Below are 24,332 nucleotides of genomic sequence, written 5' to 3' on the forward strand. Positions count from 1 at the left end.
GTCAGAAACCAGTCTGGGCTTATTTGTTCTTAAAAAGACAGTAACCTCAATTAACCTGCTTAAAGGTGTAGCGAAGGATTTTCTCGAATTTTAGAAAGGAACCGCCTTCTCCACTTTTAAAAAAAATGCAATTGCGCAACACTCCTGATTGACAACTAGGAGGACCAATAGTCTTGATGATCCACCCGGAAAAAAAATCCTCCGCAATACCTTTAAGTCTGTGTCATTTAGGTTAATCAAACAACCCAAGACAAACAGAAAATCACTTCTGTTGCTCTAAAAATAATAACAATAATAATATTTAATTTGTACAATAAAGACAGTGTTATTATCCATTTAATTCGATTTCTGTACCTCATTTTAGACCTCACTTAATGTGCAACTTTGTTCTTTTTTTAATAAATGTTTGTAATTTCTTTATTTGTTATAAGAGTTTAATTTGTTACAAAGAGACTTGAGACTTGACTTGGACTCTAGTCCAGAGACTTGTGAGCATCTCTGGGTTTTACCATGATAATACCGCATCGGATCCCTGTTTTTTTTTTTTATTGATATGTTGACATTACTCTGCAGTTATGAACTCATTCATATTATTGTGGTGTTCGTGAACCATCTCGTGCCTAAAAACACTGTGTGAATACATTGAATATAAATGACTCATTTAGTAAAAAGCATTTCATGATTTTCTGGTCTTTATATTTTATAGGTTTTTTCAGCAATGGGAGATATAAATTCTCTGCAGCATCGCATGAAGTCAAACACGCTTTTTGGGCACAGGAGAATGGGTGTTTTTGCTGACAGAATGTTTTTTTTTTCTGGGTGTAGTTAAAAAAATCATGCAATTTTATTATTTATTTTAGTGGATATCATTAGAAAACACTTTTGCCAGGGTTTTAAACTGCATTTACAGATGTTTCAAATTTTGGTAACAGGGTTGCAAAACTTCAGACCATTCTAGAAATGTTATAAGTATGAATTCTTTTCCTGTTGTTTAACATGAAGTGACATTACACAGGTTGGCTGTGAACATAAATATGAGGTATGTGTGACATTTGCAACAGATTTGTAAGCTCTTGTAAGGCGTGCTTGCTGTCACAGACATAAACATGGAGATATACTGTATGATATATAGTTAACTGATGATGTATGTTCTTTCACACATACCTGAGGGACTGTTGACATTGCTGGCAGCATTACAACAGTGATGGATGTTTGTTTCTTGCAACACACAATCTGTATTTTTCAGTTCAGTTTATTTAAATAATGCACACACCGTCGTGTTGTTTTACAAGGAAGGGTGCCAAGTGAGAAATGCAAGACAAAGAAAGAAATGCTTTGCTTTAAAAGTTTTGGTTAACTGGTTATTTAATAATTCTATAGACAGTCTTGCTCTGCCAGTGTTTTTGTGACACTCCTTTGTAAGTTGTTTTGCATAAAAGCGTCTGCCCCTAAAGGCAAAATGTAAATGTTATATGTAAATGTGCTTGCTGTTTTTAATTTCTGGCTATTGTCATGTTTTTGTTCTCTGATTCGGTTTTGTCAAATTACTTTATGTTTTTCTCTTGTTCTTATGGGAGCTTGATATGATTTAAAGCAAATAAAACCACGTGAAACACACTGAGGACATCATAACACACTGAGGAGTCATATAAGTCCTTTCCAAATCTGTTTTGATTTTTTCTTAGCTTTTCTGTAACAAAAGTTGTCTGTCGGCTGATTGCTGTGATTTTTAGGAACAGAATTCTAAGGAAAAAATATTTTAACTCTTTCCCCGCCAGTCTTTTTTGAAAAGTTGCCCTCCAGCAGTTTCATCCAATCTATATTTTTTCTCCGTTCATAGACGGTTTCAGCAGTAACAACAGAAACAAGCGGCTTTCGTGGAAAACACGTAACTTCCGTTAAGCTCAGCTAAGACGAAATAACAAAATCTGTTTAAAGTAGTTTATTTATATAACAAGCAAAATAAACAACACGTAGATTACATAGGAAACCAAAACATTTGTTTTTTTCAACAATGTATTTTTTTAAGAGTTCAGTTTCAACAACTAGTCAGACCATTAAAAAACTGAAACAGGAAGTAAAGTTCGGACCAGACACGTCCGACGTCAACGCACGATGAAACGGACTATAAACTCTTAAATATGGATATTTTTCTTCAAAAATCCAAACTTTTATCAAAAAGCTTAAATGATTGCATTTTTGTGAAGGAATTTGGTTAGAGATCAGATTCAGAACGATCATTAAAACATACACAGAGTGTAAAAAAAAAATGCTTCAGTTTTTTATAAATTGGGTGCGACATCTAGTGGTATTAAAGGTTTCATAAAAATTCATAAGGAACACATTTTTTTCTTTCAAATGTTTTCTCTTAATTGATAAGATAACTTGTCAATTGCGGGGAACCAATGTAGACAAAAGTGTAACAGAAATAAAATCACCATAAATCATCATGAATTAAATTTTCTAGGTTTTTTTTTTCATTCCAATGGTCAGACACGTATTTTTCACTGAGTGCAGAGAAAATTAAACGTTTTGATATAAAGAAAATCTACTTTTTCTAAATATAATGCATAGTGCCAGTAGGCCTAACATCCATACACAGCAAAAAAGTCCGGCATCCTCCATGAATTCAAAGTACAGGCGGAGACAGCAGCCTAGCTACTTTCTATGACAAGACCCCCTATTCCAAGATGGCGGTGGTATTGACGCATGCTTCCTCAAGGCGACATCTAGTGTACATATCTATGTGTGCAAATTGCTGCCACTACCTGGGGTGCTTCTCAATGTGCTTCCTCGTCTCCTCGCTCCTACGTCCTACATCCTACGACCCGGAAACTGACCTAGCTCCGCCATCATGTAGGACATCTCAATTCTTTAATGGCACCGTGAGGAACGAGGAGTTAGGAGGCTTTCTGAGGAGTCATGAGCGAGGATACACAAGTGTATCCTATGCGGAAGTGTTTTATCAACTAAACCTGAGGCACGTATAAATCTCCTCCCCCTTCACATCGTCACGTCATTAAACACACATAAATCTTGCTATTAATCATTAAATTATTGTAAACTCATTTCAGACATAGTATATTTAATATGTATGTATAAACCACCGATCTATATAAATGATCAGTGGTATAGACATTATATATATATATATATATATATATATATATATATATATATATATATATATATATATATATATATATATATATTTAACTTTATTTTATTAAATATTTGTGGTTTATAATGCTTGATTAATAGATAACTGATAACCCTGCTGAAAAAACCAGCATACCAGCAAGACCAGCTTATGTTGTGTTTTGGTGCTGGTTTGCTAGTGAACACCAGCTTAACAAGCACCAGCATTAGCACCAGCTAAACCAGCACCAAACCAGCATTAGCACCAGAATCCCATGCTGGTCATAGCAGCAAGACCAGCATATGTTGTGTTTTGGTGCTGGTATGCTGGTGACCACCAGCTAAACCAGCATAGACCAGCATAATTCCCATGCTGGTTTGATGCTGTTTTTTCAGCAGGGAATAAACATTATAAAGAGAGTAAGGAAAGGGGATATAATTTCACTTAATACTTCGTCTCCTAAGTCCTCACTCTTTCCTCGCTTGCATCCTAGAAGGGTGGAGCTAAGACGCGAGGAAAGGAAGCAAGGAAAGGAAACGAGGATGCACAAATAAGAATTGAGAAGCACCCCTGGATTGACAATTTTTATACTTGCTAAGTGTGTCACATGGGCTGAATAATTTTGCATGTACGCTTGGAATCTTTTTTGCCCATTTTAACACTTGGGCAAAATATAGGAAATATGTCATGTAAGTAGTTAAGTGGTATTTGGACACAGCCTGAGAAACTTACCTTGCTTGGTAAGGAGGCGTGCGCTAACAATAATTCGCAAATGCGAGTTGTGTGAGTGTGAGAGAGCATTGATTAAAATAAATATGGTGCGTTCCAGGCAGGTTTTTAAACCCGTGAGTTACGACTTCAAAACCACGACTCACGACCTTATGCGTTCCAGGCAGCCCGTAACTCGTGTTTTTACAACCTTCTACCGGTGAAAGTGCACTGGAACGGCAGTCAAACCCGTGACTTCCCACCCGTGAACTCGTACTAGATCGATGTACTCCCAGTTCAGAGTCGTGAGGCGTGGTTTTGAACTCGTGAGTTACGGGTTACGGGTTGCCTGGAACGCAGCATTAGTCCGGGTTAAAGGAAACGTGTGGCATTAATGAGTGTAATGCAAAGGATTGTGGGGAATGAAGTCCTGATAGCTTGGGTAGAAAAGCCTTTTGTGGCCAGCAGAGGGAGCCACAGTGGCGATCATGACACAGGACAGCTACATTTTATCTCTGTATTTCACAAATCGATTTAGCTCTAAAACAAGCTCCCAATTCTGTGAAAAGTTAGGGGTAGTCAAGAGGACTATAATGGCTGTTGCCTTATTTTCATCTATAAGTTAAACAAGAAGTAACAGCTGTTCTTGTATCATGTTTGTTTTTTTAAATTAGGTCTTACTTTCATTTATCATTATTCTAGTATGTTCATTAAATGTCTGATTATACACTTATAAAAATAAAGGCGCTACATAATGACATGAATGAACAATTTTTGGCTGTATGATTCTACAAAAAACTTTTAAGTAACTTTCATTTTAACAAAAGGTTATTTCTAGTTGGTGGTCATTTCTTCGCTGTGATCATGATACTACTTCTACAATATACATATAATTAAATCACTCGCAAAGACCCATTGCCTGTCAGCCAATCACTGTGGCCATAGTTAGTAATCTTGATGACATCATCCATAGCAACAAGGTCAACCAGTTATGTCATCCAGGTGGCTAAACCAATGTTTTTTTTTTTTTAATTTACAACATTTTAAAGTTATTTTGTAAACTTGCATAGTGAAGAAAATGAAGTGAGAAGTCCAGTCATGTTTTATTTCACTCCTTTCTGCAGTGGCGGCTCGTGACTGCTCTCCGAGGGGCGCAAATTCAAAATAAGTGTTGCTTTGTGTTTTCAAAATATGTGTTTGTTACGTTATGTAAACTATGTGCATCACGTGTTTTGTCAAAATAAGTGCCTGCTGCACATGCATCAAAACCATTTATGATAAAATAGACGCCTCGTTTCACAAAATACACGCAAGACACTCCCTTAACAGTATGTTACGCATGAGATTATGTAAGCATCTGGCAACCGCAAGCTTCTCTTTTATCATAAACCCTTTAGACGCGTCTGCAGCAGGCACTTATTTTGACAAGACACGTGATGCACATATGATCACTCGACGCACAGAACACATATTTTGAAATTACAAACCACACACATGACGGGCTACATACATGTTGTGCCGAACTTCACATCGAGCACCCTAAAAAAAAAGTCACCAGCCGCCACTGTTATTCTGTCTCCTTCATTCAAATGAAACTGGCAGATTACGTGATAGTGAAACTATTTGTTACTGACTTTACCATACATGTATGAGCATATGCATAATTTCTGCAGTTTTAAAGCTGTAGTCCTGAACAGAATTTACCCATGTGAATACATTATACTTTTCTTGTTATCTTGACACACGGTCTGCCGTGTCTCAGGTATTGGGTGTTTATATCTGAGCAGTTACTGAGCTGGGTGGTGTGAGTCTCTGATGATGCTTTGTGCCTTTTATTCTGCAATGTTGTGTGTACAAAGTGTCAGTGAAGGTCAAATTCAACGATCTCCTCTTCAAGAGCCTTCTACAATATTGCTATTTGGGTGATGCTATCATCAAGTCCTCTGTTAGCCTGGATAAGAGAATAATGAGTTTGGTCTAAAAAAAAAGATGCTGCTCCGCTAAAACAACATTGATTTCGGCCCTGGGCAGATTTAAAGACACATGTAAACCTAGAAACTTATGACTGACAGCCCTTATTATGGATTTTGCACTTATTATGCATTTATTATTTCCACCAATATATATTCTGTCTCTTAATTGATTATGCACTTATTACTGATCATAAATATATTATGTCTTATTACGTATTATGCACTTATTGTTTTCACAAATATATTATGTTTCACAAAGCACAAAGAAGCACTGCAAGTATGGCAAGGCCAAGCGTAGTAACAAGCAGATTATGGCATCTTAGATTTGAGAAAGAGTCCAGCTGTCTTTGCTACACCAAACAATAGGTGAATTGTGGTAGGCAGAGAGAAGTTGCAAGTAGAGTAGACGTCATCTTAGATAAAAAGTATCCGATGTTACTGCATAAGAGATGGAGTCAGAACTGAGACGAGGATGATCTTTGAATGAACTTTGTTGGCTCGAGCGAATAAAGTTATTTTTGTTTGGCACCTGGACCTTTGCTTCTGAGTTTTTCTCATGAAGAGTTAAGCTACGATTTTTTTTGCCACAACACTAGCTACATTAAAACTACTTTGATTTTTTACAATGACAGTATTACAAATAACTGAATATAATTGAATGATAATTTATAATTTAACTCTATAGCCTACTTGTATTTAAGCTCTTATAAACCAACTAGGTATATAATTAAATCACATGGTTTTATAAGTGCACTATTGTAAGTATAGAAGTATAATATAACTGTAAGTCACTTTGGATAAAAGCGTCAGCTAACTAAATGAATAAATGTAAATGTATAATATAAGTCAGTGGTTCTTAACGTTATTCCTGGAGGCCCACTGCCCTGCACATTTTGTATGTCTCCCTTATTTAACACACCTGATTCAAATCATCAGCTCATTAGAAGAGATCTCCGTGAACTGAACTGAGTCTGTCAGACAAAAGAGACATACAAAATGTGCAGAGCAGTGGGCCTCCAGGAATAACGTTAAGAACCATTGATATAAGTTATATCTGGATTTCTTTTCTGTTTGATTGACAGATGCTAAAGCACTTGGCCCAAACACAACAGAAAGTAACAATAAATTCTTTATTTTATTATTTGTTACAATTATTTCATTAGGATAATAAAATATACCATAAAATAAGTGCCAAGTTAACAATTTTGGTTCCCGAAACGTTTCCCTAATGTTAGTTTTTGTTCTAAAAACGTTCCCCGAAACATTAGTTTTTGGTTCCCATAGTGTTATTTTCCAAGGTTTGTTTTTAGGAAAGTTTTCTTTACAGAAAAAGAATGTTATTTTTAGGTTAGTTTAACGTTCCCCTAATGTTAGAATAACGTTATCATATGATCATAATAACGTTATTTTATTGTTGCAAAAATAAAACCTCAAAAGAACGTTACCAGAACGTTCTTATTTGGTTCCCAAAGAAAATAACCAAAAACTAACGTTGGGGTAACGTTTAAGTTTGCTGGGTGGACTCTTTGCAAAACCTTTTTTCACATTTAGAAAATGACTTTAAATTATACACAAACCATCTGAAATAAACAAATAAAATAACAACAAATTTTGAAAAAAAAAACTAAAAGTTTATAAGTAAAATGTGATTGTTTTTTATTTCTCATTTTGATTCACCTGGTAGCTTACGTTGCTAATGCGCCTTTGTACCGTAAAATCTCTTGTTGACATTGTTTGAGAATTAAATAATAATAATAATTGAAAGCAAAGAATATTTGTTTTTCAACATTTCTACGTTTGGGATAGAACGCGGAAGAAGAAATAGTTCCCATCTAACACAGCTATTTTCTTCTATAATGCGCATATTCCTCCCTGGAAGCTTGTAAGACAGAATCATTATATGCTAAATAACGAATATAATAAATAGCTTGTTTTAATACTCTCACTGTATCAACATTATTATTATGTAAGGATTAATCCTCAGGATGACTCCTAAGTAGTGCTATTTCTAGATCAATCCGCCCATTCCTGCTGCTGCTACACACAAACACACAAGCTAACTGCACATCCACGAGTCAAAGCGTGTCTTTTAAGTTAGTGAAAATCAATCTGTTTATTTATTTGTGAGGGGTAAACATTTTTTGCTCGTGCAAATCCTTGATACTTAACTTTGCGTTTGCGTGTTTCCACCCAAAATGAAGGATAAAGACGATATCGATTCCACTTCTCGTCCTCAAACTTTTTCAAATAACGTTAGAGATGATGACGATGAAGCAAACAGTCTCTTTGACTCTGATAGTCATTATATCGTTGTCCAGCTTGAAGATGAAGATAAAACGAGTGAATGCGAGATGGATCTGAGTATATTTGCTCCTGTCGAGTCCTCAGAGAGTGAGGAAGATGAAGATAAACTCTCAGACTCATGCGGCATATTTACCTGGAGAAGATCAGACGACACAGAGAAAGGTTTGACGTTAACTGTATGCCTATCCAAACGGCGTTTAATGTCTTTCTGTTTGTCTAACATGCAAAACACCGTGCATCTACAATAAATTAATAATATTGCATGGTTAGTTGAGTTCAACTGGCTTTAATGAGCGTCACGTGTTGGGTAACTTGGCTTTAGTGTAATGTCATTTACATAACAAAACAAACCCAGTGTCATTTGCAAACAAAAGCTAAACAGAGGAATCTAACTTCACATGAATAAGTATTTTTTTTTCCCGCTAACTTTTAACCAAGCATATAGTGTAGTCCCATCATAAGACTTCTAATAACACCAGAAAATGTCCAAATAATTTGTGTCCTCTTAAGTTTTAAATATTTAACTGCCCTTTACAATTAACAACAGAATGCTATGCAACAAGTTATTCATCCCAAATTTTCTGTCATAGATAAGCGGGAAGATGCTGCATCCCAGGAGATACAACCTTCCAGCAAGAGTTTTAAAAGAGAAGATATGACGACGAGACAAGATCACAATCCAGACTGCAATTCAGTAAACAGGGTACAGTATGTGTCTGTCTGTCTGAGTCTCTCAGAGAGCTCCTAATTTAACTTAAAAACCTCTATGTAGGAATCTTCGCTTATCGTTTCAAGGAAAGAAAAAAAATAGGGCAGGTTTTTGAGCCCGTGAATTATGACTTCAAAACCACGACTCACGACTCTATGCGTTCCAGGCAGCCTGTAACCCGTGTTTTTACAACCTTCTACCTGTGAAAGTGCACTGGAACGGCAGTCAAACCCGTCACTTCCCACCCGTGAACTCGTACTAGATCGATGTACTCCCAGTTCAGAGTCGTGAGTCGTGGTTTTGAAGTCGTGATTTACGGGTTACAGGGTGCCTGGAACTCAGCATTAGAGAGGAGATGGGGCTTACCCCGTTTCAATGTCTTTTAATTGGTTGGTTGTCCAAAAGAAAAAGTTTGTTGTGATTGGTCTGAATACCTCTGTTAGCTGGAAATGTGACGCTCCTTAAAGCGTAACTAAACCCCTGTTCAGAGCCTGACTCCACCCACTGGCAATATTTGAAAAATGCAAGAAAAGTGGGCAGATCCCAACGGAGATAGAGGGGACGAACTAAGCTCGTCCCAAGTGTGTGGTGAGATCGTAACAAGGGCGTGGTGAGCTTGAACCTGCTTACGTCACGAGTTCTTTTTTGGACCCAACATCCAATAGGAAAATTCAACTGCAGTAGCCACCGTTCAACCTGAAGAGGGCAGCACTCAGACGTTTTTACACCATATATTATAGTATTGGAACACTTTATATTAGGGATCGACCGATATGGATTTTTTTGTGCCGATGCCGATACCGATTTTTTTCCATCAGCCTTAGCCGATGACCGATACAAGCTGCCGATTTTCTTTAGCCGATATTTGGAGCCGATACTGCTTTTTCTCATTCAGTTTATATCATAAAAATGACACAATGATAAAACCAAATGTTACAACTCTTAATTTAAAGTGACACCATCTAATTTTTCAACCTTCATAATACATTTTCAAGACCCTTGTGGTAGTACATCGACTTTAAATAGGTTGAATGACATGTCTACCATAGCCTGACGGGGTCTGTATCACTTTTACTCGTATTTTAAAACTTAGGGTTTCTGGTAGTAACCAGAGCACAAAAAAAACTACAAAATTCAACTGCTTTACGGCATACGTCACTTCCTCCACACAATTTGTTTTTAACGTGAATTTTGCTGGAGGCTTACTTAAAGAATGTAGAGAGCAGCTTCTATTATGTGACTCTGTGGCACAGTCTTTAGAGCCACAGACCTATGACACGGGCGACCCGGGTTCGATTCCCCTTTAAGGCAATTTTTTTATATAAACTCTTGATTCATACATAAATTTGATGTTCTTTATAAATGACGGCGATTATCTTGCATATAGTGCCCTGTATTCACATGCGGTGTTCGCGTTTTTTCCTTTCTTTTACTGTGTCTATGATATTTACATTACAATCCAGGATGCAATAGCAGTCAAACTTGCTCAAACTCACACAGTGTAAAACCAAACCCTATTCATTCACCAATCAGATCCGAGCGTTTCTCTGTTCTCTCTTCCTCATTTGCTGCGTTCCGCTGATACTCGCGTGACGTATTACAAAGCGGCAGCCTTTAGGTCTGCTTGGACCACATCGGTTTACTTGGATTTGGAGCGACAATTTTCACACAAAAGAGAGGAAAAACGAGCGCCATTGCGGAAAATCCTGATGGCGAGGGGGAGAGAGAGACGATGCAACAATATTTGTTTGGGAAAAGGCAAGGAAATACTTCTGGTCGTTTCTGAATTGGAAGGCTGCAGCCTCCGGAGGTCAAATATGCAGGCTGCATACGTCATCAAGCCTGGTTTATTAAGGTAAACTGAGCAATACATTCGCAAGTCATAAGCATACTGCAACAATTTACGATTAACTAAGTATAATAGTCAACTTTATAATTGTTAATATTGTGAAATAAGACAGTCTTGATGACGTATACAGCTTAGAAATACGACATCCGGAGGCTGCAAACTTCAGATTGAGAAATGGCTTCTGCCACGACGAGTTCCTCATCAGAAAGTTGTAACATGACTGCGTTTCTCACTGTTGTCTCAAAATGTTGATCGTTTAGCGTTTTAAATGTTTAGTTTTTAGTTTAGTTTTAAGGTTGGCCAGTTCCTTTCCTTTGCGACAGTGCTGCGGCGCTTGTGGGCTCTAGGGGCGCTAGAAGTGAAAAATACATGTCTAGCACCCCCTAGTGGCCAAAAAGTTTCATGGTGTCCCTTTAAAAAAGGAACATTTACTGAACTATATTTAACAAATCGTAAGAAAAGGTGAGGTAGAACAAGTAAGAAAATTCAGTGCTGCTTAAAATACATAAATAAAATAATAATTACACCATTGCACACAATAGCAGCAACCAAGCAGCATAACAAGGGGAACACTTTACTTTATCCATGAAAGTAACCAACTATTTACAACCTATTTAATGCTTAGGTCTAAGTTTTAGTGCACTTAACTTAACTCTTTCACCGCCAGCGTTTTTTAAAAAAGTTGCCAGCCAGCGCCAGCGTTTTTCATGATTTTCACCAAAGTTTAATGCCTTCCAGAAAATGTTCTTCTTTAAATATATAAACATACAATATACCAAATGAAAGAACAGACCCTCTGCTTTCAAACAAAAAAAACCTTTCATCCTACCTTTAGTGGTTCTTTTGCAATCAGCTTTTGAATATGGGTAGGTTTTTGCAAAAACACCATATTTTGAGCAAAAAGCAAAAATAATTCCATTTTTGTGACGGACTTTTCATACAGATCACATTCAGAGCGATCTTTAAAACAGACACGGACATGCAGCAGCTTGCCATAGGGCAATACTTAAGGGTTTAAAAAGTTGCGGAAGGGCGCCACCTGGTGGATAATAGCGGTATTGCGGAAAGACGGAAAATCTCGTCATTGGCGGGGAAGCGTTTTCTCTTAATTGACGAGATATCTCGTCAATGGCGGGGAAAGAGTTAATCTCTTGTAGAGCAAATGTCTTTAATAAGAAGACAAGGAAAATGTAAACAGCAATACTGATCAAAAAACAACTTAAGAATTCTGAATAACATGCCAATTGCCCCACTTCTGTACCTCACACACCCTAGTGCCCTATAATAAATGCGAGGGATAGTTAGTTTGCCTCAGCTCGCTTAAAACGCATAAAACTGAACACATACATGAGGATTTGTGTACGGACTTCGGTCAGATAGTAGAGCGCGTGCACGTGGAAGAGGTGCAGTAAGACATGGATGAGAGAGTGCATGTATCTTTGCGCTCCCAGTGAACGGAAATGTTGACAAAACTTACAAAAAAACACTTCTCCGGTCACATAAAAGTCATGTGTGAACTGTTTGGAACTAAGTGCTTTGGGTCGAATTTCTTATTTTCGCTGACGAAAATTCCGCGAAACTCCGCGTTAACAACCATAAACGTATGCAACCATGAACTGCGCTCTCCACAATGACGAGAAACTATCAGCAATGGATATTGATTTTTAGCCTTTTACTACTACATATATTTATGGAGATGAGAATTAAAAACCCACCCTGTCCAGCTATGATCAGCTGTTCGGCTGATCACATGACCTGCGTTCGCTTGCGGCATTATGAGCACGCGTCGCGTCCAAACGTCAGACTGGTGGTCGCTGAATAAAACTCCTATAAATACCACGAAATCACGGAACAACGTCAGCATTATATAATCCTATGACCAGTGTTCGTAACAGCTGCCGTATGCATACGGTTAGCCTAAAAGCTATTTGAAGCTCCCTAAATACAATGGCAAGCAGTCTTATAGGCATTCGCGTTTTCCATTAGGACCACCAAACTTTCTTAGCTATGGTTGCACGCACATATAGAGCAACGTGTTTACACTTTCAAAGTATATGGCAATATTTCAGTCAAACAGTTAAAAGATGCTTTGAAGTTTAAAACTTACCAGCACAGTCTTTGAGCGCTCCGCTCTGCTAGTGGGGGGAGGGGCAATGCACGGGCTGCAGGCAGCCTCCAGCAACACAGAGCTGCCTGTGGGCGCCTGTCTGTAATTAATGCCGGGGAAAAACTATCGGCGAACGCAAGCCGCGAATCGGCCGATGCCGATACACCTAAAACCTGCTAAAATCGGCCCGATGTATCGGCCGGCCGATATATCGGTCGATCACTACTTTATATCCAAATGTCAAAAAACTTACTAAAATCAATGAACAGCACTAATAAAGCATCATTCTTACAGATCATTAACTAAAAAAAGTTGGTTAAGGGTTTAGTTACTCTTTAACATGTTTGAACGATTAATTTGCTAACAGAAGTTAACTTGCTGGCCAGAGCATGTGAGCGGTGCAGAGCGGGAGCGGAGTGGTAATTTTCCATCAGAGCGGAGAGCGCATTTCGGAAAATTCCGCTCCGCTCGCTCGATACGCTCAGCACCGCTCGCTCATCCCAGAATGCCCTTTGGTAATTTGCTAGTTCGAGAATCTGTTAAAACGGCTAGCAATAAGTTATGGAGCTCAAATATTGTTTTAATGAAGTCGCCTGTTTCATCACCAGTATCTGCGTCTTGTATTTCTTTAAGACACAGCTGTTTCTGTATTTACCGATGCACTGTAAATTTGCACAAAAAAAAACTTCTTGTTAAGAAATTGTTCTTCAATTTATTTTAGTTTTTCAAATAATATTTCACGAGTTCACACTTACATATAATTTATAGAGTAATTTAGAATGCGTGTTTGGCGTGCTGTCCGGGGGAGGGCTTCGAGCTCGGACTTGGCCCGAACCCAGAGTACCCCCCCCCTGTGTAAGTGGTTTTTAGAACTAGAAGTGTGGAGAAGGGGTGGTGGTGGGATGCTACAAACTGTCAATGGATCGAGGTAAGACTGCTGAGTCTATATGTACCCTCTCATGGTTAATTGCTGAGTGTTTCCACCTGTGTATAATTGCTGAGTGATTCCACCTGTGTATAATGGCTGAGTGCTTCCACCTGTGATTAATTATCTGAACGTGCTCCTCCCGAACTTTGTTAATAAAACATCATATAATATTATAGTTTGTTAATATATTTCTCATAAGGGGAACAAATTATTATAATATTTTGTAATTACTTATTACATTTATTATTACTTAAAATTGTGAATTAGTAAAACGTGGATTTCGTGGAAACAAATTGTTAATTTGGATTATATCCGTATCAGTTAAACTTTGTCTAATAGCCAACACACAACTGTACATAACTGCAATTTATCAGCTAATACTTTTAATTAAATGCAATTATCCAAGAACGTCAGTACAGAAAACAATTAGGCTTACTAAATTTTTTTATGTCGGAGCGGGATCTGAGCAGGAATTGGTTTATTTGCGAGCGTGAGCGGAAAGTTAACGGAGTGCTTGCTTGGGCGGTGAGCGTCTGAGTGGAGCGCTTGAATATTTAGCGGAGCGTCACACCGCTCTGCTTCGCTCACATGAGCCCTTTTCACACAGATATGCCGTAAGATACACGGGACAGGCATCCTGGAATTTTCTGGGACAGTTTGATATTTTATTCATTCACACTGACATGATTACCCGGTCCCGGAAAGACACATGACCAGGGCAGGACTTAACAGGGTGGAGGCCCCTGTGCTTGAATAAATTTTGGGCCCTACACTATCAGAACAAAAGCTGTCACTGGGACGATACTCTTTAAATGGTTTTTAATATTGACCATTTAGGTACAGATATAGGTAATTTGTACCCATTATATGCACTCTTTAGGTACAAAGGTGTACTATTTGAAAGGGTACCACCCCAGTGACAGCTTGTGTAAATTATCTTCTGAGAGTGCACATACAGTAAACAACCTAAAATAAAAAATAAATCATAGAACTATATTTTAGGGAAGTTTCCCCACAGGGTTTAGATTAATCCAGCACTAGGCCTATTGCTAGGTTATATTAGGGCATTCAAGTAGTTTTTACAAACAAACCTTACAAAAAACATTACTGGTGTGCGTCAAACATGCATTTTAGTCTGGGACTAGGATAAGACCTGTCTAGGAAACTGCCCCTATGTCTCTATAGCAGAACATAAGCCCAGTATAAAATTAAATCATGTATTTTTAGGGATGTCACAAATCCAAATTAATCATGCACATTAAAAAATACCCTATAACAACATTTAAAGTCATTGTGTTAGATTTAGCTTAAGAAAAGAATGATATGTCTTGATAAACATTCACCTTATTACACACCATATAATGTTATAAACATAATCAACAAGTGTATTTTGTGCATATAGCCTAAGTGGTGCAGTGTTTAACAATGAAAAACAAAAGATTTAAGGATGTAATTTAATAATTATGACAAGACCATCATGTAATATTAGACACCAAAAACTAAAGTGGAGATGATGATCATTAATTAATTTTTGCGTCTGATATGAACATAAAACATTAAAACCTTGAACGTAGATATAAAAATGAACACTTTTCAGAAGTTTAAACTGTGATTCTGTTATCAAACATGCTGAAAGAGAAACTACAGGAAAGTTAGGCTAGCTAGTGGATTATATCAAAAACCATCAGGACATCAACATGGCCATAATTTAGTGAATCCTCACCTCCAGATGAAGTAATAAACTGGACTGATGATTTAAATGTTGATATAATCATGTGCGTTGTTAACTCTCCGGATTTTGTTATGTTTCGTAGCTATGCTTCACTCGTTTATTTCTCCACAGGGACTGTTTGGTGTCGTGTGAGCTGCAGACTGCGAGCAGATTGGATTTCATTTGGCGCTACGCAGACCGCTTGGTGATGTCAAAGTACCGCGAGAACGATTAGAAAGCAGACTTCTCTGTGTGATTTCTCGAATCGGTCTCGCGGTACTCTGATATCATTCTTTTGGCTTTTGTTGAACAACATGAATACACCCGTCTGCTTTACAGTCAGATTGCGCCGTGATAATTTGATTTCATATTATGATCGGATCGCGCAGTGCCGCATGAAGTCAAATGCACCAAATACCAAATAGCCGACTGTATATGAGGTTAAACCCGCCAAAGTAGCAAGTGGAGCATGCGAATGGTGAGTGATTCAGATGTCAATTTCTGAATGAAAGCGTCAAAGGTTTGTCACACACTTTTAAGGATTTTCACGCTTTTTTAAATGGGTATACGGAAATCCTTGACCATTAGTGGGTAAATTGCGTATAACGGCATATCACGTTAGATTACAATCAAACAAGAAAAAACAGAGTTACAAGACCATTGCCTACTCTAGTAATCTTTTTCATACTGAGCGCTTCATTTTCGCGTTGCTCTTTCTCATTATCTGTAAAGCTCATTCATGACTCCCATTTCGCGTATTCGCTATTATACTAGCATCTATGGTTTTCAAAAGCGGTAAACTCAGCGCGTCATATTCAGCACCAAGATTACTGACATATATAACTAATTAAATGCAGCACCAAACAATTCCGCACCAACCAATAGCCTCTTAGGCTGTAAAATAAAAAATGAACACGACTGAACAAATCAAACGAACGCAAGCAAGCACGGAGGCCCTTATTGGCCGGGGCCCCTGGGCTCAAGCCCAATGGTAAGTCCGGCCATGCACATGACCTGTTGAAAGTCCCGCCCTCTCTTCTACGCAGCGTCTGATGTTTGCATATTTTTTATTATTTCTTTCTCCAGAAACAACTCGCATGCATTTTTGTTTATGATAAGACTTCAAAGGAGCGTGTGAACGCACAGTTCTATTTTGGTGAATGATCTCAGCTTCAGAGTGGATATTTGACAAGCTCCCTGATTTCTGCTTTGATACAGTTTTCAGACATTTCTCATCGTGATTGTTTATATGCATTTAAAACCCGCATTTTGAGGAGCTGAACAATATATCTCGTTGGGATGACATGCGGGTATTTTCGTTTATTATAGCTCAAATGAGCACGTGACGCGATATTCTTTTATGCTGCTGAATGATCTCCGTTTCAACGCAGTAAGTAATGAGCTAACTTACCTGATATCTGCTTCAGTCTAGTATGCTGACATTTCTCGTAGTGAATGTTGTAAATCCCTCATTTTAAAGAGTTGAACCAACTTCATGTTGCCATGACACGCGCGTCCTCACTACGGCACGTGCGTCATTGTTTATGCGTCTCATTTATCATTTTCTGATAACTGCTTCAATCTAGTTTGCACCATTTCTCGTGGTGAATGTTTATATGCATGTTATCTCTCGTTGTAAGGAGCTGAACCATAACTTGTGTTGTGATGATGACGTGCGCGTCCTCACTTCGACACGCCCATTACAGCATTCTTGCGGCGTTCTGTTCACACAGAGGGTTACCCGCGTATCTTACTAGGTCCTGTTTCCGGCAACGATCCCAGAAGATTAACGGAACAAGTTTTTGTTCACACAGACGCTTGTCTGGCAATTTTACGGGTATTTTCTGGGACCAGAGGTCTGTGTGAATGGGGTTATGCTCTGTTGCTGGCTGAGTCCGAAGTGGGAGGATCAACAATCCCAGGAAGTAAACTGTTGTCTACAATCCATGTGTTTGTTGTAGTCCAAGAACAGAGATTTATGTTGGAGACAATAACTCGCGTCATTGTTTACTTTGGGGTTTGGATTTTTTGCATATTGTTAACACGTACAAATACACACTTAAACACCAAAGGAAATCATGAATCGGACAATAGGTGCTTTTTAATATTCAGTACTATATTTTTGTAACATGTTTCTGCAATACATTTCTAACATTTATTATGTGTTTAGAAACAAAAATGACTTTGAACGGACTTTAAGTAATTATGTTAGAAGAAACCCTTTGATCTGGAGTATTGTATACAATATGAATGACGAGTTTATAAAAGTTCTCATTTTAGTAATGATCATTTTCTGTCTTTTTTAAGGTGCTGAATGAAGGTCTCTCTGGTGCGAAGCACACATCTCAACCAGCTCTACCACAGTCCAATTCGTACACGTGTCCTGCAGAGATGTCCGGGTTACACACGGCTATCAGTCCTTTAACTGCAATGGAGCCTCCTGTATTTCCCAATACACCAGTCCTGGTTAGTTAAGTCTTGGGTTGTCTTATCTTTAATTGTCTGACGTTCAGTGACACAGGAAATTTCTGGATCACTAGGGTCTATTCAATAATATATAGGGACCACTATGAGTAAATAAATTGTGTACTTAAATAAATTAATTGGGGTTCATGTAATTCAATAAAAAAAATATTTATTTAAAAGTGCTAGTTAATAGTAAAAGACATATTGCACAGATTAAAGGTGTACAGGTCAATCTGGTTTCTCATTATCATATTTTTTTCTTGATCAGAGCAAGTCTGTTGTTGGAGAGGATCAGCAAAATATATTGCTTGAAATCCTGAACCATTGTAGGGTAAGAAACAACTCGTTTTTCCAGCTCAATGAAAAGTATTAACTCATCATGTGTAAGTACTAATGCATATGCAGTGAGTTGAGTAGTGTATGTAAGATGTACAGATTAAGTGACAAAATATAATTGTTGTTTTTTTGCCTTTTAGTTCCTGCATGCTGCAGTTGAGAGGCTTGAACAGAAAATTGACAGACAGATGACATATGAGGTATTGATGCCTTTATGATGAAAATTAAAATATTTGTTTATTTAAAACACTCAAATAAAACTTAATTTTGAAGAAACAACGACAGAAAATGAACACATACTGGATTATTAAAGGGATAGTTCGGCCAAAAATGATATTAAACCCATGATTTACTCACCCCCAAGCTGTCCGAGTTGCATATGTCCATCGTTTTTCAGACAAACACATTTTCGAAGTGTAATGAAGTGAAATGTAATGTTACGGGGTCCACGACCTTCAAGTCCAAAAAAAGTGCGTCCATCCTTCACAAAATAAATCCAAACGGCTCCAGGATGATAAACAAAGGTCTTCTGAGGGTAATCCTGGAGCAGTTTGGATTTATTTTGTGAAGGATGGACGCACTTTTTTTGGACTTGAAGGTCGTGGACCCTGTAACATTATATTTAATCAACTGAAAGATCTAAAACATTTTCTAAAATATCCGAAAATGTGTCTGTCTGAAAAACGATGGACATATGCAACTCGGACAGCTTGGGGGTGAGTAAATCATGGGTTTAATATAATTTTTGGCCGAACTATCCCTTTAAGGAATTAAATGTTTTTAACAGATACCTCTAAAGGGAATAGCTGCGTGATGAAGTGAAACAAAAGGGTTAATAAACACAAACTGAAGCAGATGTTGTAGAACGTCTGGCGGAATGATGATAGATAGCGCAAAAACTGTTTTTTCCAACTATTAATTACACCATCTTAAAGGAGTGTAACTACTGTAGTAAATAATGCACATAAATAAAGTGAGCAAGAGAACTCAACAATTATATCTAAACAACAGGCACTTGAAACCTAGCTAGCAGGTTGCTCAAACAACACAATCACCAGCTAACTTAATTTAAATTTGCAAAAACTATAGACTAATACAATAACAGGATTAAATAAACCCAAAAACATAAGTCCACTTACAGTTCTCACGGACACGCGTTTTATCAACTGGCTATCCTCCAGACATGACGGACCAGGTCTTTATGTCATTTCGGCCGTGTGGCGCGCATGCACGCTCGCGGTGTGAAGCGCGTCCATCCGCGCTATTCTCCGAGATGTTTTATTAACTGGCTAGTTATCATCTAAACAGTGACGATCCGGACCACGTCTTTCTCATTTCGTCTGTGTGGCGCGTGCCTGCTCGCAGTGTAAAGAGCGTCCGCAATATTTTCTGAGATGCACCTGACGGCCTTTTTTGCAGCAATTTTTTTTTTAACGACCTAGTTAAGGCCGGTAGGGTTTCCCAGCTTAGGCGGGCCACCCAAACTGAAAAGTGCTGCGGGAAACCCTGCTGTTAACGTGCTGTCTTTTTACGTCCATCAAATACCTTGGCTTCAAATCCACTGATCCTGGTCTCAGATCATTCAAAAATAACGCTTTGTTGGCAGAATCCGTTAGACGGCACGCCAAAGTCTGCAAAGAGCATTGAAGACACGTGAAACAACCATGGATCACATTCAAACTTGTGTCCCTTTAAGCCTTTGGACCTCTCCAAATTTTATTACTGAACAATAACTATTTAAATGCCAAGTGAAATTTCTAAAGCCATACATAGGAGCCTGATAAAAAAAGTTTTGTATCACTCTGAAGTTTGAAGTCTGCCAATGGAAATGTAATTTTAAGGATATTCATTATTGCTGACACTTCTTAATAACATCATTTTAACAACAGTGTACCACTTTTGTCTGAGACAGGCAAAGCAGCCTATTGAAGAAGGGTCACTGTCCTGGTCTTTGGCCCAACGTCTTGGTCCACCATTGAAAAGAAATCAACAATGGATCCCTCCCTGGAAACGAAACACTGCTCAGGAAGGTCTAAACAGGGCTGATTTTCAGGTGGACGACAGCAGTCCTCAGTTGCCCAATCCTTCTGCTGGTGGGCGAGGGAGAGGCCGGGGGAGAGGACGAGGGAAAGGACGTGGTGGCCGTGGCGGCCGTGGCCATGATAATAGATCCAAACGCCAGTCTGGGACTCCTGATCTTACTCAGCACAAGTCGGAGGCTTTGCGACATGGGATCTCTAAAGTAGAAATGGATGATCCACAGCCATCAAAGATGATGAAGAAAGGCTCTCAGTTTAAGACGGGTTCAAAGGCTCAGAAGAAGAGGAGGAAAGGCTTGGCCCAGGTGGACGATGGTCAAGTTTATTCAGAGAAGACGTTCAAGAAAAAAGAGGTCACAGTACAGGTTGATGTGAATAAGAACGGTAAGATATTAGTTTAATGCATTGGAAACATTTAAGTAACTTAATTGTTTGGATGTCCCTTTTGAATAATAACACTTGCCAACTTCCAACTGTAATCTTTGTAATAATGTTGAGTACAATCATAATTCATGTTTTCAAAAAAATGTTATACAAATGAATTATATATATACACCCTAAACTAATATTGCTGTGTTAACTGATGTTTATTATAAATATATCATAAAGCTGGCAAAGAAATAATGCAAAGTTATGCCAAATGTGCGTTAAATGTATATTGAAATGCTGAAATTAATATCATTTTTTTATCCAATAAAACATATTTAAATACATTAAATATATATATAGATAAAGTGTATTCAAGTTATTTTCTATGAAAAATATTTTTTTTTGCAGATAGAAACAGGAGTTTTTTCAACACAATGTGAAACTGTGATTGGTTCTTTTGTTCTCAGTAATGATCGGAAGCCCTTTGCGTAAAGTGTGGATCCCGCTCTCTGTGTACAAGGAAGCGTTTAAAGAAGCTGAACCCCAGAAGGCTCTGGTACCTGTGCTTTATTCTCTCTTCACCAGCAGTACTCTGTCCTGGAGTGCTGTCACAGGAAACCCCGACAAAGGCATCAAACAACTCGACCCAAACAAAATTGAAGCCCTGCGAGGTAAACCTTCTCTCTTTACTGTAAATCTCAGAGTGTGTAATGCAAAACCAAGTACATGTACATATAAATGCTATCAACTAGAGCTAAATGATAAATCAGTAGGCATTTATAAATTAGTAGAAATTTGTCAACCGGTAGAGATTTTGGACTATCGTTTCTATTGAGGTTATGCGCCCATGTCATGTTGCTGTGCACATGGTTACGCAAACTTAACGTTTGTACATGTATTTAAGCACAGCAGTGATTTTAAATCAAGTGATTTTAATCCATTGAAGAGATTGGTTCCAAAACGCAATAAATCCATTTGGACTAATTTCTGTAAGAACGTGTTTTCTATACCAAGAAAGTGAGAAGATAAAAACCACTATTTTCTGTTACAAATGTTCACATAGCATCTTTAGGTTATAAAAACATAAAAAAAATAATATCCATAACTTGATTTTCAAAGATTTTTTATAAAAACAAATAATTTTTCTGGAAAATGCAATAAATCCATGACAAGTTTTTTTCAAAATTTTATAAAACTATTGAATCAATAAATAATTGTGCATTCATCTTTTTAACAATGCCGTTTATGAACCAAACTCTTCATACATATATGTACCATTGGCGCCCAACCCTGCTCCTGGAGAGGACTTCACTTCAAACACACCTGTCTGTAATTATCAAGAAACCCTGAACACCTTGATTAGCTGCTTCAGCTGTGTTTGATTGGTGTTGGAACTAAAATCTGCAGGATGGTAGCCCTCCAGGAACGGGGTTGGGCACCCCTGGCATAAGCCTATTGAATGCTTTATTCTGATTGGTTGAGAAATGTTCCACTAGTGTTGATCATTTGTTTGTAAACCACACATCTGACCTGTCAAATGTCTTAAAATTACAAACAGAGCAATAGAGACAGAGCGCAGCGCGTCATAACCTGAAAACCACGCCCACCGGGGGGGAAACAATCCAATCGTCTCCAGTGTTTCCCACAGGATTTTGAGAGACTGTGGTGGTGATGACGCCACCCACTAATTAGCATATATGTGACGTCATCATGTTGTGTTTCATTTGATCTCGTGTTGGCACCTGAAATATGTTTCACTTCTACTCTTTGATATGTATCTGTTTTTGATCTGTATTATATGTCAAATTATATTTTAAGCCGAATTAAGCTGTTTTAAATAGTGAAATAAAAATGTAAATGGGAATCATGAAAATTCTATTTGTGGGGGCCAGTGTTGATTCTGTGGTGGGCCACCACAAATAAATCAATGTATGGGAAACACTGCGTCTCCATTGACTTTGTATTGCGAGAGGCTGCCTCCTTGTCATTTCTGGCTTATAACAAAAAACAGAATAATGCCTAAAAGCTGCTGTGTGACAGGATGTACAGCCGACAAGCCAAAGAACCCAGAAATACGTTTTAATAAGCTGTCGAGCCGTAAAATCCAGCCTTTAAGGAGAAAAAATTGGATCGCCGACTACGTTTCCCCCTAGTGGACGCAGTTCTACTAATAGGAGTACTTTGAAAAGTTGCCTGTTTCCACTTTTGTGTCTTTAAACGCTCGTTTTTTTAAGGTCGACAGCTTATAAAAATTTATTTACAGATTAAACTTAAAAACAGAATAATACTTAAAAGCTGCTGTGTGACAAGGTGTACAGCTAACAAGCCAAAAAACCCAGAAATAAGTTTTTATAAGCTGTCGACCTGAAAAAACGAGCGTATATTGTCACACAGCAGCTTTTAGGCATTATTCTGTTTTTTGTTATAAGCCAGAAATGACAAGGAGGCGGGTTCTCTCAATACAAAGTCAATGGAGACGGTTGGATTGTTCCCCCCGGTGGGCGTGGTTTTCAAATTTGCATAACTGCGCTCTGTCTCTGTCTGTGGTAAACGTGGTATAAGAGGAATAATTGACTATGGGCCGTTGAATTCTTTAAAAATAATGCACATCCACAGTGCAACTGCACTCCGCTTGTGCCACATCACCACCTTGGGTGTTCTTTATTTTAATTCAACGGCCCAAAGTCAGTTATTCATTACTTATCCTTATGTAATCACTTTAGTGAGTGACTGGATGGCATTTAAAATTCAGATCAGTATTTTTAGACACATTATGTATGACACATGAGTTTAGATTATATCTCATGACAAATTTATTCAGAAAACCATGGAATTCCAAAAGGTTCACATACTTTTTCTTGCCACTGTATAAGAAGTGCCTGTCTTACATGTTTTCTTGTAAATGAGCATCAGGTTCAGTAATTTCACTTTCATGGCAATGAAAAGGGTTCTAAGTGACCATATATGCTATGTTTGTTTGTGTTCAGAGTTTCTTGCTGAGATGTTCCCACAGTATGATGTCAGCCTAAGAGGTGTGACGTGGCCACTGTGTGTTGGAGTTATCAACAACATTACCAAAGACCTGAGGAAAAAGGCAGAAAAACCATTGCATCTGACAGAGAAGGTGTGTTTGCTCAATAAATGTTAACCTGGGAGAACCCACTGGGTCAAATTTGGCTGATGTTAATTGCTGCTACCCAAAATCTTCTTGGGTTCTCCAGGGTAATCCTGTTTCGACTACTGAGTTTATGTATAAAGAGGCAGAAACCAGTTTGATAAAACATTGTAACTGTGATTTATTACAGGCTGCTGACAGTGGAAATTATGCAGTGTTCAATCAGACCTCAAAGGATTTGTGTTGTTAAATTAAACACACCGTCCATGTGCAATACTTACAGTTGACCCTCTCACTCAAGATCCGTTCATTCAGCTCATCACATCTACACGTCTCTGATATGATGCTCAGATAACTGCTGCTCTCTTTATCCACAGCTGTTGCTGTTTCAAATTTTATCTACTATATGTACAGATTTCTGCTATAAAATTGTAATATTTCTGTTACCAAATAAAAAGTGAATTTTTTTGCTTAGGCTTTCTTGGCAAAAATACTTCAATTTTATATATATATAGACTTCTAAAGACTTGGATAACAACCAAAATAAATAACAGTATAAATAATATAATATTCACACAT

The 24,332-nt window shown here is 37.9% G+C and overlaps 1 protein-coding gene across 1 annotated transcript; it reads left to right on the top strand.

Moving 5' to 3' along the window:
* Nucleotides 1–7,620: 7,620 nt before the first annotated feature.
* On the top strand, nt 7,621–24,229 carry LOC135775911 (uncharacterized). The gene is made up of 9 exons (XM_065286492.2): nt 7,621–8,286; nt 8,715–8,827; nt 17,736–17,894; nt 18,163–18,225; nt 18,371–18,430; nt 20,143–20,653; nt 21,106–21,309; nt 23,626–23,762; nt 23,944–24,229. Exons 1-9 carry the CDS (start codon nt 8,016–8,018, stop codon nt 24,001–24,003), a joined length of 1,578 nt encoding a protein of 525 aa, XP_065142564.1. The 5' UTR covers nt 7,621–8,015; the 3' UTR covers nt 24,004–24,229.
* The last annotated feature ends 103 nt before the right edge of the window (nt 24,230–24,332 follow it).

Source organism: Paramisgurnus dabryanus, chromosome 21, assembly GCF_030506205.2.
Source record: "Paramisgurnus dabryanus chromosome 21, PD_genome_1.1, whole genome shotgun sequence".
Classification (NCBI taxonomy): Eukaryota; Metazoa; Chordata; class Actinopteri; order Cypriniformes; family Cobitidae; genus Paramisgurnus; species Paramisgurnus dabryanus.

Coding starts and splice junctions, on each gene's coding strand:
- LOC135775911 (XM_065286492.2), top strand. CDS start 8,016: ATGAAGGATAAAGACGATATCGATTCCACTTCTCGTCCTCAAACTTTT. Junction 8,828..17,735: donor ACTGCAATTCAGTAAACAGG/GTACAGTATGTG, acceptor GTCTTTTTTAAG/GTGCTGAATGAAGGTCTCTC. Junction 18,431..20,142: donor ACAGACAGATGACATATGAG/GTATTGATGCCT, acceptor TGTCTGAGACAG/GCAAAGCAGCCTATTGAAGA.